General features: G+C 33.9%; 3 protein-coding genes across 4 annotated transcripts; 2 read left to right on the top strand and 1 right to left on the bottom strand.

The window, feature by feature from the left end:
- The first annotated feature begins 462 nt into the window (after positions 1–462).
- On the top strand, positions 463–1,993 carry LOC21391036 (mitochondrial outer membrane protein porin of 36 kDa). Its single transcript, XM_010088277.2, has 5 exons — positions 463–549; positions 649–738; positions 900–961; positions 1,095–1,321; positions 1,587–1,993. The coding sequence occupies exons 1-5, from the start codon at positions 501–503 to the stop codon at positions 1,888–1,890; spliced, it is 732 nt and encodes a 243-aa protein (XP_010086579.1). The 5' UTR covers positions 463–500; the 3' UTR covers positions 1,891–1,993.
- A 1,184-nt stretch (positions 1,994–3,177) lies between these two features.
- On the bottom strand, positions 3,178–6,515 carry LOC21391037 (hypersensitive-induced reaction 1 protein). Of its 2 annotated transcripts, none has more exons than XM_010088278.2 (6): positions 6,405–6,515; positions 4,604–4,802; positions 4,328–4,448; positions 4,097–4,188; positions 3,904–4,000; positions 3,178–3,802 (listed from the first exon to the last, which is right to left on the bottom strand). In XM_010088278.2, the coding sequence occupies exons 2-6, from the start codon at positions 4,790–4,792 to the stop codon at positions 3,441–3,443; spliced, it is 861 nt and encodes a 286-aa protein (XP_010086580.1). In that variant the 5' UTR covers positions 4,793–4,802; positions 6,405–6,515; the 3' UTR covers positions 3,178–3,440. The 2 variants fall into 2 exon arrangements, with proteins under 2 accessions (XP_010086580.1, XP_024017411.1); XM_024161643.1 differs by lacking the exon at positions 6,405–6,515 and adding an exon at positions 5,305–5,442.
- Positions 6,516–13,987: 7,472 nt separating this feature from the next.
- LOC21391038 lies at positions 13,988–14,892 on the top strand. Its single transcript, XM_010088279.2, has 2 exons — positions 13,988–14,289; positions 14,386–14,892. The coding sequence occupies exons 1-2, from the start codon at positions 14,143–14,145 to the stop codon at positions 14,827–14,829; spliced, it is 591 nt and encodes a 196-aa protein (XP_010086581.1). The 5' UTR covers positions 13,988–14,142; the 3' UTR covers positions 14,830–14,892.
- The last annotated feature ends 560 nt before the right edge of the window (positions 14,893–15,452 follow it).

Consider the following 15,452-nt stretch of genomic DNA (forward strand, 5'->3'; position numbering starts at 1 on the left):
AAAATGACATCAAAATGAAAAGTATCTCAATTTAACAGAACACAATCTGAATACAGATTCAAAAGTTAGTGTATGTTTTTAAATGTTAGATTTGTTCAAAGTGACATCAAAATGAAAAATATCTCAATTTAACAGAACACAATCTGAATACAGATTCAACGGTTCAAAATAGAGCTCTACCAATAGGGTATGTCTCATATCTTACCGTAGAATTCTCAGTTTTGTAATCGAGTAAAACATGTAAAAACTTTTGACAAAAGCATTTTGGACCCTAGATGGAAAAAGACATATCTGTCTCCATCACCAAAATTGAACCCAAAAAGGGTGTTGGAAGTTTCATTTTTTTTACATAAGAACCTGTGCTTATGAGTCAGTACACAAGGAAACTTCCTCTTCGGCCTTTTTCCATGCACTATAAAACCTTAATGCAACCAGATACAAATCAAGACTGGTAAAAGAACAGATAGATAGTTTCAGTCTTCATTTTCTCTCAACAAGAAATGAGCAAGATCCCAGGTTCATACTTCGATATCGGCAAAAAGGCCAGAGGTTATACTACTGTCTTTTCTCTTCATATTCATCTTGATTTTCTTGACATGCTTATAGTATATGATATGACTTGGTCGTTTTCCTTTTACTTTTGAGTAGATGTCCTCTATAAGGATTTTTCTCAGCAACCAAAAGCCTGTGAAACGACCTACCAAACCTGCGATTGGAGCTTTGATCTCTCCTGTAAAAGTAATCTCCTAGATCAGGTTTACTTTTCAGTTGCCTTTTTCCATGCAACTATAATCTCTCAATCGTTTCTATACACTTGACAATTTGACGGTCATCAAATATGAGACAATTACAATCTTAATCTAAGATGGAATCTCAGAGTTTTTCTGCAACTATTACAGTTCAAGATATCGTCCCCGGACTCAGCGCCGTTGTTGGAGTCGCCGTACCACATTCCGGCGAGGTAAAAAAAAATCTTCTTGGTTTTCCAAACTAAAACTCTTACCTTACGCGGATCCGAATCATGTTAGGCCCTGATTTTTATTATGTATAGCTTTATGCTAAATCAAGAACAAAAGTGACTGCTCTATAAATAGGTGGAACTGCAATACATGCAAGACTACTTTGGAATAACAGGAGGCATTGGATTGAAAGCAGACCCAAGTGGAGTTTTCAGCCCTGTACTCAACGTTTCAGGTGTTGTGGGCAGCAATCTTTTCTCCTTTGGAACTGGCCTAGCCTTTGATGTGGCAACAAGGGCATTGGACAAATTCAACACTGGCTTGAGCTTCAACAGTGACTCGCTTAATAGTTCGTTGATCTTGTAAGCAATTTTACAAAAAAATATCAAGGAGAATTTTGTGGTAGGGTATGCAAAAAAATACATTACAAGTAGGACAGTTTACTATCTTATCATATTAAGAAAAGTACGATAAATTTATCGGAAGATGATGAAAATTTGACAGTTTAGAATTGTGTTGTACTTGTAAGGTATGTTTTTCATACCCTACCGCAGAATCCTCAAAATATCAAAATCCACCCCCTCTGATCAGCTGAGCTAAAGCAATTTTTTACCCTGAATTTTACAGGGATAAGCTTGACACTGTGAGAGCTTCCTGTTACTACACAGTGAACCCTTCAACAAACACCGCCATTGCAGCGGAGTTGAAGCACAGCTTTTCGACGAGCGACACTTCCCTCGCCATCGGTGCACAGCACGCTCTTGTTCCCTTGACAACACTCAAGGGCAAAATAAACACACATGGCAAGGTTGCTGCTCTGATTCAGCAAAGTCTGTGGGAAAAGGTCTTTGTGACTTTAGGCGGAGAAGTGGATTTTATGGACCAAAGGAGGATTCCTAATATTGGTCTGTCTATGGCTCTCAAAGTCTAAAATATAGTAAAGGGATAATGCTTCTACAATATGGAGATAACCGCCTTTTACATTAGATTTCAATAATCTTCCTCAATTAGTTTTTACATGCATTTTGATAACAGTCCACAGTGAAAATTTGAGAAAACAATGTATACGATTTTCTACATAGTAATAGATATATGTATATATAAATAAATATATATATATATATGAAAAATACAGGTATATAAATCTATCTCAGTTTTGGTAACCAAAAAAATTTGATATCAATAAATTAGTTATTTGCCACTAAATATTTAGTACCTGAAACTTATACTTTTTGCTACTAAATACATTTTAATATTAAAAATTTGGTCTTTAAACCTCATATTAGAGAAAGCCCACAAGCACATGATGCTATTCAAGTCTCAACAATGGACCAAAGGAGGATTCCTAATATTGGTCTATGGCTCTCAAAGTCTAAAATATAGTAAACGGATAATCCTTCTACAATATGGAGATAACCGCCTTTTACATTAAATTTTGATTCGTATTTAAGATTTCAATAATCTTCCTCGATTAGTTTTTACATGCATTTTGATAACAGTCGACAGTGAAAAATTGAGAAAACAATGATATATGTATTATAAATAAATATATATATATATATATATGAGATAATTAGACATTCTATGCATAAGACTATAGATTTTCACCTTCGGGGCATTTGCGTTGTACTTTTGTTCCATATAATTAATTAAAATATGGGGATTTTGTCACTCGTGGCAATGTCAAAAGTAATATATATATATATATATATATATATATGGTGCTCTATGTACTTCTACACTTTGACGGACCGAAACATTCACTCTATTAAGACTATCCAAATTGATCTCAACGGTTTAAATTAAAGGATTGGTAATGATGTGACACGCTACTTGTATCAGTGATAAATAGGTTATCAAATGGACTGTAACATTTAATTGAGTGACAATAACGCCTAATATTTTACCCAATGACACACATTTGTTTACTGTTTTTTTCTCTTCTATTACTATAAAAACTCTAGCTTGAAACTACTATAAGTTATTTGTTTCAACTGTGATTGAGACAATTCTTTTTTCTATGTGTTCAGCGAAAAAGTAAACTGAAGATCTATATAATCTAAGTAATTCAAGCATGAAAATCAAGTTTTTGTAAGATTTGTGTGGTCGAAGAACTGGTCCGCCCGACGGACCGTATAGCCTATGTCTATATATATATATATTATATATATATATATATATATATATATATTTTTGAGAGAGAGAGAGAAAGAAAAACTGACCGATATAGGAGTGTAAGCAAATTCTAGTGGTATGAGCACATATTTGAAGTGGAAAAGAGCACATGATTCAAATATCTACTATAACTCGTCAAACTTAGTTCTCACAACTTCAATCCTTAAACCTAAAAATCCATCGTAGATATATGAACATAATTCGCAACCAGGAATAAGAACTTAGAACCTATCATATCATTTCCTAAAAGAGAGAACACCCTGCGCATAAGCCAAGCATGGAAAGAAGATTTGAGAAGTAGAACAACTACTGGTTGTGGTGAGAAGCCTGGAGAAGCCCGTCACGAATTTGACTAGCAACGTCGCGAACAGCGCCAGGTCCATGGGGGATAAACACCGCAGACGATTTCGAGGCAGCACCGATTTCCTTCATGGTGTCAAAGTACTGGGTGACAAGGACCATGTCCATGACATCCTTTGCAGTTGTCCCTGGAACATTAACAGAAAAGCCAAGCACACTGTCTCTCAAACCATCAACAATTGCTTGACGTTGGCGAGCGATACCAAGTCCAGAGAGATACTTTGACTCAGCCTCACCCTCAGCTCGCTTAATTTGTAAGATTTTCTCAGCCTCTGCCTTTTCATTAGCAGCCACCCTCATCCTTGCAGCTGAGGAAAATACAGAGAACGTTAGAAAAGTAAATACTTCAACAGGAATTTTGCATCAAGTATAAAATTGGAGTCTGGATAAACCAGTTTATGAACTATACCGGCATTAATTTCATTCATTGCTCGCTTCACATGTTCATCTGGTTCTATGTCAACAATCAGTGTTTGCACGATCTCATAGCCATAAGCAGACATGGCCTGGATGAAACATTGGACGAAGAGCAGCATTGTTATGATTATAGTGTTATTACAGCCCAAAGTTTTACAATACAATTTAAATACTATGGAAGTTACCTTCTCGAGCTCTTCCTCCACAGCTTTTGCAATTTCATTTTTCTGCTCGAAAGTATCATCCAAGTTGAGCTTTGGAACACTAGCCCTAATCACTAAAATAGAGGAAAAGGCAATCCCAGTTAAGCAATAACAAAAGTCATGTATTTATCAAGAAAATTTTGGAATTACTTGATACTTTCCGAATAAACAGTCTTATTTCTAAAATATGAAGTAGGATATGTTGATTTATACCATCAAAAACGTAGGCCTGGATTTGGGATCTTGTGTTGCTGAGCTTGTAGAAAGCTTCATTAGCTTTGTCTGCCAGGGCACGGTATTGAATCGACGCAACAACATTGACGAACACGTTGTCCTAAAGAGACAATTTTGAAGTTACAAGCAAATGACAATCCAGACATACATGCTTGATAGAAATTAAAGAAAAGTCATGCTCTAGGGGGAAAAAAAGACGACCTATGAACACAAAGTATAAATTATTCCCACTTCAAGTTAGGGAAGTTAACAAACCTTAGTTTTGGTCTCACAACGCACGTCCAATTGCTGCAGACGAAGAGAGAGATGTCCAGAAAGCTGACATCCAAGAAACCATGGCAGGCAATGGCATCCCGGCTCAAGTACTTCCTCAAACTTGCCGAATCTCTCTTTGATAGCTACCGTGGATTGGTCAACTTGTACGCAACATAACAAGTTACCCATCTTTCCTTCTCTGTGATCGTAGCAAATACAGTCAATACTTTATAACTCCTTTTCTTTTCCCTCCAAAAATTGTTAAAAGCACTCTATAAAGTCCTCATCACAAAATGAAATATCACTAAAACAGTCTACAAAAATCCTTATTCCAACATCAAAACATATCATCTTCACAACTACCAATAACCAAGTATCCTCAAACCTATATAAAGTTGACCGTGTGCGAGAGACACAGAGAAAAAGAAACAAAGATAAAAGGGCTGTGAAGTAAATAGATCAGCGAGATTAGGAGAAATTTAAAAGTTAAAACACAGAGTATCAAGGAAACTAATGAGGAAAAACATGACAAAGTCACCAATACCGTCACGATTAGGTTAGCCAAAAGAAATAGAACAAACTAGTTAAACTAGACAGAATATCAAAAAGTAAAAACAAAGAACAAACTACCCCCTTAAAGTTTGTTTCACGTTGCTTAGAAAAATCTGAGACTTGAGAGAGAGAGAGCGGGAGAAACTTACAGCTAATACTAAAACCTCAAACCAAAGGAGAAGAAAGCAAGAACCAGGAAGATAGAATGCCACGACCCGAACAAGTCAAGTTTTATATTCGAGTTCAACATTGGAAAGTGTACAAGTAGAGCATAATAATTTCTTGTCTAGTTCTAATTTGTACATAAATTAACAACCTTATATCAAGTCTTCGGCCTTATCAACAATGAAAAAGTCAACAAACTGAAGGCCCACGTATATCTTCGATTTATGGATATACTTTGTGAGCTGTATGCCTGCACCCACTATTTGACAACAACATTCTAAGAAAGTTTCTTCATAAACCCCCATATAGAAACCAAAGATAGTAATTTAGAAAATAATAATAATACGGTAGGATAAGAGAAAAAATGCTTTCGATAGGCGGAGTTTGACACATTAGATTTGCATCAAGCCCGTAATTCTGATGTGATCGGACGGTTCAAACTATGTTTACCAGTATATTTTTTTTCATACTTTACTGCATAATTCTCCAATAGAAAATGAGTTCAAAAGTAATCATTCACCGTGACGTACTAAGCATAATATTTAGTATAACTTAAGCGCACAAGATCAGCCTCAAAAACACCGGCACTAGGACATAGCATTCTCTATATTGAAATACAACCCAGAGACAGCTTAGGAAATCAACAACAACAAGGCATGAAACAAAAAATTTGCAATAAAGACAAAAATATAGATACATACATATATATATATATATATATAAGAGAGAGAAGTGTCAAATGGGTACCAAGAAAACTAATAATTCTTAGCCGTCTAAACTGAGTACACAACCTGTGGGGTTTCTACGACTCTGTTCCTTTGATAAAAACCACTTATATAATCCGATATTTATACCAAAACCAAACAGTTTCACACAATGAATGGGAAAATTCAATACCCAAATCAATAATTTTGGTACCCACAAACCCAAAAAAAGAAAAAAAAAAACGAAGGATCACAGAAAATATGGTATGTAAAACAGAAAGCGCGTGCATTGCAATTTCGTCGCAAAAATAAATTATGAAGGAAAACCCACATCGGAAACCGAAAAATTGAGAGGAAACACACCGGAAAATTCAGATTACCTTTTTTAGCTTTTGGAGCAAGTAATTGACCCTTCGAAGACGCAGACGAAGAAGAACAGAAAACGTGGTCTTCTGTATTGTGAATGGGTTTTTACGGGAGAAAAAAAGAAATAAGATATTGTTTGTTTCCCTATTTTGGATATATGCTCTCATCAATTTATTTTTTAAAAAAAAAGGAAAAATGGATTGGAAAGGTAAAGGGATCGCATCATGGGCCCGGCCCATCAATGTTTCGTGAGAAGCATTTGTGGTTATGTGGGGACCACATTGATAGATTCGTAAATATCTTCTCTCACTGTGAACTTGGTTTTGAAATTTTGATTTAAGTTTACGATTTTGATTTATGGATAAATTTTATTGTCCCCTCTTGAATTTCGGTGACTTTGTCATTTTGTTTATTAAATTTTCAAAATTGATTTGCGCACACCTTAAACTATAAAACGTTGGCAAGAATAGTCCTTCTATTTGTAACCGCAAATTTAATGCTGACGTGGTTATAATTTCTGTGGGCATTAGGGGGCAATTTGGTAATTCAATATATAAGAGGTTATCAACCACAAAGAATTAAAAAAATTAAAATACAACACGAAGAACTCTAGCCGCTTCTCTGAAACACAAAGAACCAGGAGTAGTGCTCCGTTCTTAAATATCTTCCTCTCTCTCCGAATACATGATGGTATAAAGACGAAGATAACACTTTTTTACTCGATAAATATAAGAGGGTAAAGTGTTTTTATTTTTTATTTTTTTTTATTTTTTTATGAGAAAGGGGCATTCAATCACACTTACTAAATAAATTATCGTTCATAATGATGTCACGTCAATAATCTATTCATTAAATTAACAGAGGGATTATTCTTAATTTTTTAAAGTTTAAAGAGTGTAAATATCAATTTTTAAAGTTCAGGAATAAAGTGACGTAGAGACTAAAATTTTAAGGTAAAAATGAAATTTATCTTTGATTTGAGCTCGTTTGGTTGGAGGATTCGTTTTCTAATTCGAATCATGGTTCATGATTTGCTACAGTATTTTTTTCTCACAAAAAATACACGTAAATAAAAAATAATTCTAATCTCATGGTTCTAATCCATGAACAAAACGGGCTCGATTTGGTTAGATTTTCTTGAGTTATATTGAATATAAGTGTTCTTCCGGCAGGAAAAATTATGCATGATTCCAAGCCAAAAACAAACAAAAGGATCGTATATGACTGTTAAAAGTATAAAAGAAAACATAAGCTGGCCTTTGGCCCTCCTAATGAGGTTTATTTGCATTAAAAAAAGAAGAAAACATTAGAAATTATTAAATATATTTTTATATTTTATGTGTACTTGTATGATGATTGAGACCTATAAATGATGTATTTAACTTTTAAGAAAGCCATAAAAGAATAGTATTATTCTATTTCCACGGAAAATATATATATATATATATATTTGATTCAATTATATATATATATATATAATTGTTCACAAGGAGATTGAATTCTTTCTTTCTTCTACCAAAAAAACAAAATTCAAATGCGTGACGACCACAAGGCGGTTTTGGTGATTTGAACCGGGTTTATTTGAACTCAAAAACCTGAATTGGTGTAATTTATGATACGGATGGTTGGTTTATTGAAATTTAAATTAGTTTGTATTTAGCTTATCGCTAGTATTTAGAGATTAAATTAGTAGTTATTTTTAAATTTTAAAGTTTGAATTATTAGTTATTAGGAGATAAGTCTTAGTTTAAATTAGTTTGAGTTAGATTACGATTACATTTACTCTTGCACATATATTACATTCTCATCAATAGAAAAGTTGTACCATCGTGCTTCAATGTCTAAATCTTGTGTTTGGATAAGTAAAAATAAATTGTAATTTAAATTGGAATAAAATTTTATTTCTTAGATAGAGTATTAAAAATTGTCTTTAGAATTTTGTAAAAAATCTTATAAAATCTCGTTGTAACTGATAAATTATAATATGCAATATGAGCGGTTATTTATTCCTCTCTTTATTGTGACTGCATAGCAGGAAAAAAAAGGCCATCTCAAACAAAGTTGATATAAAAAATTTATGATGTTTTTAAGATTGAAATTAAAAGAAAGAAAGAGAGAAAAGGAAAAAAACAAAAACAAAACAAAACAAAAGGCAACTTGTTTCACTGTAGAAGGAAGATTCAAATTGTTAGAATATAAGGAGAAATGTCAACCTGAATTTTGAGGTTTAGAATTCAAATGTCCAATCGAAATGGTTCTCTACCAAACATTTAAACCTAAATCTGATTCGAATTATGAATCTTAAGTTTGAGTTATCGAATAAAACATGGGTAAATGCCTCATTTTTCCATTAAAAAGGGTTATCTTAAATTAGCACAAGATATTAGGTCAAAAATTTTAAAACCAAATATTCTTATATTATTTAAAATATACAATGATGATAGAAAATTAAGGCCTCGTTCACTTTACGGATTTAAGTTTTCAATTCGATCTGAGATGTGACATTTTCTGAGAGCTTTTCACTATAGTAGAAAAAATTAGATGTGACATTTTCTGAGAACTTTTTACTATAGAAACCTAAAATTGAAAACTCGAATCGGTGAAATGAACGAGGCCAATAATTTGAAACTCTTGCAAATTGAAAATTTTCATAATTAGAAAGAGAAAACGTTGAGCGATACCTATAGAAGTGTGAGAGGGCCTATGACCTTAGTCTAGTGGTATTTAGGAGTTTGAATGAGGGTTGCAGATTAATCCCATGTTATATTAAAAAAAAAAGAATAAGTATCAGAGGAAGCAAAAATAAGTAACAAAAAGTTAAAAGCTTTTTGGATGAAGCTCCAGCACTGTTTTTCGGCACATCATCGAGCTTTCAGCCTATACTGTTTATCGGTAAGATGGTGGTTGGGTTGGTGATTGTTGCTGCGAAGTGGATGAGCTGAATCTGAGGCGAAATATTTGTGGAAGTGTTGGTTGTTTTTGGGCGACTTTTCGTGTGCTTCAATTTCTTGCTTTCTTTAATTAATTAGTTTTGAAATAAATCATTTTGGTACATTATATTATTAGCATTCCGTATTTTTAATAATATTTAAACAGTACTTTGACGATTTTAAAAACACATTCTTGGTACACTGAAATTAATTTTAAAACATGTAATGTCTAAACTACCTTTCTTATTAATTAAATAAATATTAGTATTTCTTAAAAAAAATATGAATATATTTTAAGACATTAAAATATTTAAAAGAGAATAATAAAATAAAAGGTTCATGCTTTTTTTTTTCTAGATCTATTAGATTTTGATTAATTAAATAGAAGAGTTTTAAGGTGATTTTGTATCTTAAAAATCAACTTCAGGGTACTAATAAGATGTTTTTAAAAACGTCGAGATACCACTTTAATATTATAAAAAATACAAAGTACTAAAAATATATTTCGCTTTAATACATGGTACCGAAATGATTTTATCCAATTAGTTTGTAATACGATCTAAGAATAAATGAAACCACCATAATTTTAGGGCCTGTTTGTTTCATATACTCAAACTCATTCTATTACAATATTTTTCTCTCATAAAAAATTTAAATTTCAAACTTCAGAATCAAGAATTATGATTTGAGAATATATTTCAAACGAACCTTTAAAGTTTAAACCGTATTACACACACAAACTCACGAACTCAACAACAAAAACTACACTTATCCTACTAAGGATGGCAATTCGTGTTGGTGGGTCGTGTTCGTGTCTATCCGTTTATTAATCGTGTCAAAAAATATCAACCCAAACACGACTCAGTCATTAATCGTGTTAATCGTGTCAACCCGTATAACCCATTTAAATTCATATATTGAATAAATAACTAATATAATAATGACTTATTTAACACGGTCAAGACAGATTTAACATGTTTATTGGTTAATTTATCTTTTTCTTTAAGAAAAATAAATGAATTTGACCTATAAATATTAAAATTCACATTATTTGTATTTAATATGTCATATAATGTCACGCCCCTAAACCGGGGTTAGTGACGTGGAGGCTCGCTTAGAAACTTAAACCTGTTTGAGAGAGTGATTTGCAAAATAATTTAATTTCTTTCAAATCTAAAACGTCCAGGTATTTCCAAACGAGCCCCTTTTTATTTAGGAGAAATTCAATTTCAAGAACGGTGGTGGAATTTCCAACCAAACCAGTCTAAAATCACGTCCCTAGTATCATGTCAGGAATTCCCACAGGTGTTTAGCATACATGAACATAAACAAAAGTAAATATGACATCAACCACAGTCTAGTAATATTTAAGTTTACAATCCATAATCTCTTATACATGCCTTGAAATAAAAGATGAAAGGAAAGATAACTCTTCACTTTCTGAGGTCAAGTCCACGTCACCGGTAGTAGCTGCCTACTCCGCACTACTCCTCGCGTCTCCTGGAGGGGTTTAATAAATTTGAAAACAGGAAAAGGTGAGCGAAATGCCCAGTAGGATATAATTTTATAAAGCATTTAAAATAAAGGTACTCACGGTCTGAAGATATACACCCGGAACCGATCATCCCTTTTTTTTTTTAAAGAAAAAAGGAAATACTCACATAATAGAATATGTCTGTATAATGAAAGTGTGCAGCTCATCATACCACTAAACAAGAAGCGGTAAAAATGTCTGTCTAAGAAAAGTGCAGAGCCATAATTCCACTAAACAAGAAGCGGATCCTAACGGGTTTCGGGACCTGCCCCCAAGGATGCGATTCCCACATCCCGATCTCTGTGGCCACCATGCGATGGATCATTCCTTAAATAATTCATTTTAAGAAATGATACTCTTTAAAATCTCATTTCCAAAATCATTGGAAAACCTAATAGCATTCACATGCTATTTCTTTTAAAATCATTTACTTTAAACATGTTTTGTTTTAAAACATTTTCATTGGCCAAAATCATTTAAAGTGAGGCTAACAAGGATATGGACAATAATATCCTACCTGTTGGATATCAAACCTGTGGCTGTCTTCACGTAGCCCTAGCTCCGCTTGCCTTTGAGGCTCCAATTCCAATCGTGCCACTAACTTTCCCATCAAAATCAACAATTTAGAGTTTGACCTTTTCATCAAACATCCTCGTTTAATTTGATGCAATTGTATCATATTAGTGTGCCATAGTTCAAAATCAATGTTCATAAACAATTCTTAATTCAAATCATGGTTTTTTGACAATGGAAATTTATTCCGGAGAATCGAATGGAAAACAAGGATTCATGTGGCTAATCCACTCATTTTGAGTTCTCAAATGAGGTTAGGTCAATCCCACATTGAGTTTCGGGGTCAAAATAGGGTTTTTTGGGCTATTTAGGGTCAGTTTTAGTGGGAACCGGTCGACCGGTGACAGAGGAGTGCAACTCCACCGGTCAGCCGGTGGAGAGGTGACCGGTTGACCGAATCGGTCGACCTATGGAAGGGTGACCGGTCAACCGGTGGGGAAGAATTTCCAGTGCCAACAATGGCCGATTTGCGAAGAACAAAGTCAAAAGCTGCAATTTTGGGTCCGATTTTGACATATTCTCAAGGGAAATGTATAGATCCAGTTTCAAATCAACAAATGGGGTCCAAAGAATCAAAAACCCCCAATTTTCATCAAGGTTTCATCAAATCCCATTCGGATTCCATTTAAAAACATAATTTAAACCAAAAGTCACCAAACTCGACTAAAACGAGTTCCACAAAGCCAAATCTGAAAATCTAAAGTAAGTTTCAAAGAGTTTTACCTTGATCCAAGCTTTGATGTTGAAAACCTCTTGGAAACCTCCGTTTTTCTTCAAATCCGGTTCAAGAACATTTTTGAGAGAGAGAGGTAAAACTTGAAAGAAAGAGAGAGGAAGAGATGGGCGAGAGAGAGAGAGAGAGAGAGAGAGAGCTCGGTGAGGGAGAGAGAGAGTGACTAAGAGAGAGTGTGAGTGAAGAAGAGGGTTACGGGAGAAGAGGGAAAAAGGAAAGAAAGAAGGAAAAGAAAAGAAGAAAAAGGAAAATAAAATGAGGAAATGAAATAATAAAGAAAGACAAATAAAAGTAAAGAGGGGTGAAATTGCAAATACTGAAATAAATTTAAAAGCTCATGATTAATTAAGAAATCAATTTAGGCACACTAATAAACCACAATTATCATAATTAAACAACATATAAACTTTCATGTTATATCACATATCATTAGATTGTAGATGACACGTATAGTTGATCGTGTCAATTCGTATTAGGAAGTCAATCTTAATCCAGCCTATTTATTAATCATATTAATTGTGTCAACCCGATTATGACCTAAACCCATTTATACAAAACTTAAACTTGCTAACTTCGTGCAGGTTTCGAGTCGTGTCATTGTGTCGCTACCCGAATTGCTAAACTTATATCCTACCACTAGGGCTATACAACTAGCCTTACCATTTTTAGAAACTTCATTTGTAATGATTTCCATTAATATTACAGCTTTCTTGACAAAATTTTTAATCAAAATCGAGCTAGGATGAGAAAATGAGAATTTAATTCTAAATTTAAATCGGTCAAAATCAAGCCCACGTACTTAACTCAAAATACTCTAGTTCACAAACGTTTTTCTTTGACCAATTTTTGAAAATACCCTTAAAAAGAGTCCCTTTTATTTCTGCAATTTAATATTAGCTTATATATTTTTACTTTTAGATTAAAACTAGTTAAGGAGTAGAGTTTTTTAAAAATAGTAAAAAAGGTATATATTTACTTATTAAATGTAATTTGATTGTATGTACTTACAATAATATAAACTAAACGTGCATGTTTCTACCAAAAATAAAATTAAATGTGCATTTTCTAAAGAGTAAATTGTTTTATTGCATCCCAAACCATTCATCTTTTGCATACTTTCAACTTTAGAAAAATGAATTCTGAACTTTAATATCAGTAACAAAAGTTTAATAACTGATAAGATTATTAAATTGACAGTTTTAAATATGAGATATACACGCAATATTGTTTGAAAAATGATGATATTTACTTTTTATGTGCAAATCTTGTGTCTAATGTCTTAAACCAACAATTTAATAAAGTTCGTTAGCTATTAGATCTCAGTTGCTTTTGATTCTAAAGTTTAGGAATGTGATTTGCTAAAACTAAAAGTTTAGTGATTTAATGTGCAACAATACATTACTCGTTTTTAAATAATCTTAGGACCCGTTTAGTTCGCTGATTCGAGTTTTTAATTCGAGTTGATATGTGACTTTATATGAAAGTTTTTTACTGTAGCGAAAAAGTTAGATGTGACTATTTTTAAAAACTTTGTACTGTACTAAAATTTGAATTTTAAACTCGAATTGCCCGTTTGGTTCGCTAATTCGAGTTTTGAATTCGAGTTGAGATGTGATATTGTGTGAGAGCTTTTTATTATAGTAAAAAAATTAGATGTGACTGTTTCTGAGAAGTTTTTACTGTAGTAAAATTAGAATTCTAAACGCGAATCAGCGAAAAGAACGGACCCTTAAAATATAAGACTTAAAAAAACAAAGAAAAAAAAACAGAGAAAAGATTGGAAAGGATTTCAGCCTCAGATAAAGCTATCAGTAATCTGATTGGTGGACACAAATCGGTGGTTGGATTACACACGAGGAATCAAAATCAATCAGAAAAGAAATGGAAAAAATTTCTTATGGCTTTTGGCACTATCCCACGTGGCATTTTCAATCCACACAGAACAGCTAAATACAATTTTTCTTCTTCTTCTTCTTCTTCTTATGGCTCTCAACGCTTCGCCTTCTTCCACTTCTCTCCTCCGAAATCTCGATCACATCTTACTCCCCTCTAAGCCCTTTCGCCATGGCCGCCAATTTACCTCCCGTCCGAGAACCTCCACGATCGTCGCCATGGCCCCCCAAAAGAAGGTAAGCAATGGTCCACACGAATATAACAATTCTGTTTGGCAGCCGAGAAAACGCTAGAAAAGAACAAACCAACAATTTCCTTTTCCTTTTTCTCAGGTGAACAAGTACGACGAGAACTGGAAGAAGGAGTGGTTCGGCGCGGGGTTATTCTACGAGGGATCGGAGGAGGTGGAGGTCGACGTCTTCAAGAAGCTCGAGAAGAGGAAGGTCCTCAGCAACGTCGAGAAGGCGGGGATTCTCTCGAAGGCGGAGGAGCTAGGGCTAACTCTTTCTTCCATCGAGAAATTGGGGCTTTTCTCGAAGGCGGAGGAGCTCGGCCTCCTCAGCCTCCTCGAGAACGCCGCCAGCTTCTCCCCCTCCGCCCTCGCCTCCGCCTCGCTCCCCATTCTCGTCGCAGCCATCGCCGCCATCGTCGTTATTCCCGATGACTCCGCCGCACTCGTCGTTCTTCAGGCGGTGCTCGCCGGCGCGCTGGGCGTCGGCGCTGTCGGGTTGTTGGTTGGGTCGGTTGTGTTGGATGGTCTACAGGAAGCTGACTGATTGATCTTTTTTTTTTTTTTCGCTCTCATTATTTTTGGTAATGTATTTCTAGTGGTGGTGTTATTTTTTATATTTTTCTTCTTTTCTTTTCTTTTCTTTCTCTGTTTTTTTTTTTTTTTGTTTTTTTTCCCTCAAATAAAGGCTTTGGATGTTTAATGAGAGTGATGATTTCGGGGGAAAGGGAAAAAAAAAAACTTACAATGGTTTCTGCACGTTGTTTATGTAAATTATGATAGTGTTATTTTTATTTCAACTTTTGTACCTCCATTAAATAATTTGGTTAGTTGGTCCTAAGTTAGTTCTAAAGATATTAATTTATATGGAGTAAATAATATCTCGATTAATTAATAAATTTTCACGGTCTTAATGGTATTAATTTATAGAAGTTTAACTGTATCGAGCGTATTTTTTGTCATTAATTTATCTGTATTGATTAGTATTATAGTGGACTCTCAGATTGAGTTATGAATTGATGGTTTGAGTTAAATTTCCTAAAAGAAATTATACCAACAGCTTGAGTCATACTAATACTACGGCAACACTAAAATATATCAAAACGCTATTACATTGATTTTAGAACCAATACAACTGCTATAATTATAATTTACTAAACACTCAGCTGT

This window comes from Morus notabilis, unplaced genomic scaffold (assembly GCF_000414095.1).
Source record: "Morus notabilis unplaced genomic scaffold, ASM41409v2 Scaffold9, whole genome shotgun sequence".
Classification (NCBI taxonomy): Eukaryota; Viridiplantae; Streptophyta; class Magnoliopsida; order Rosales; family Moraceae; genus Morus; species Morus notabilis.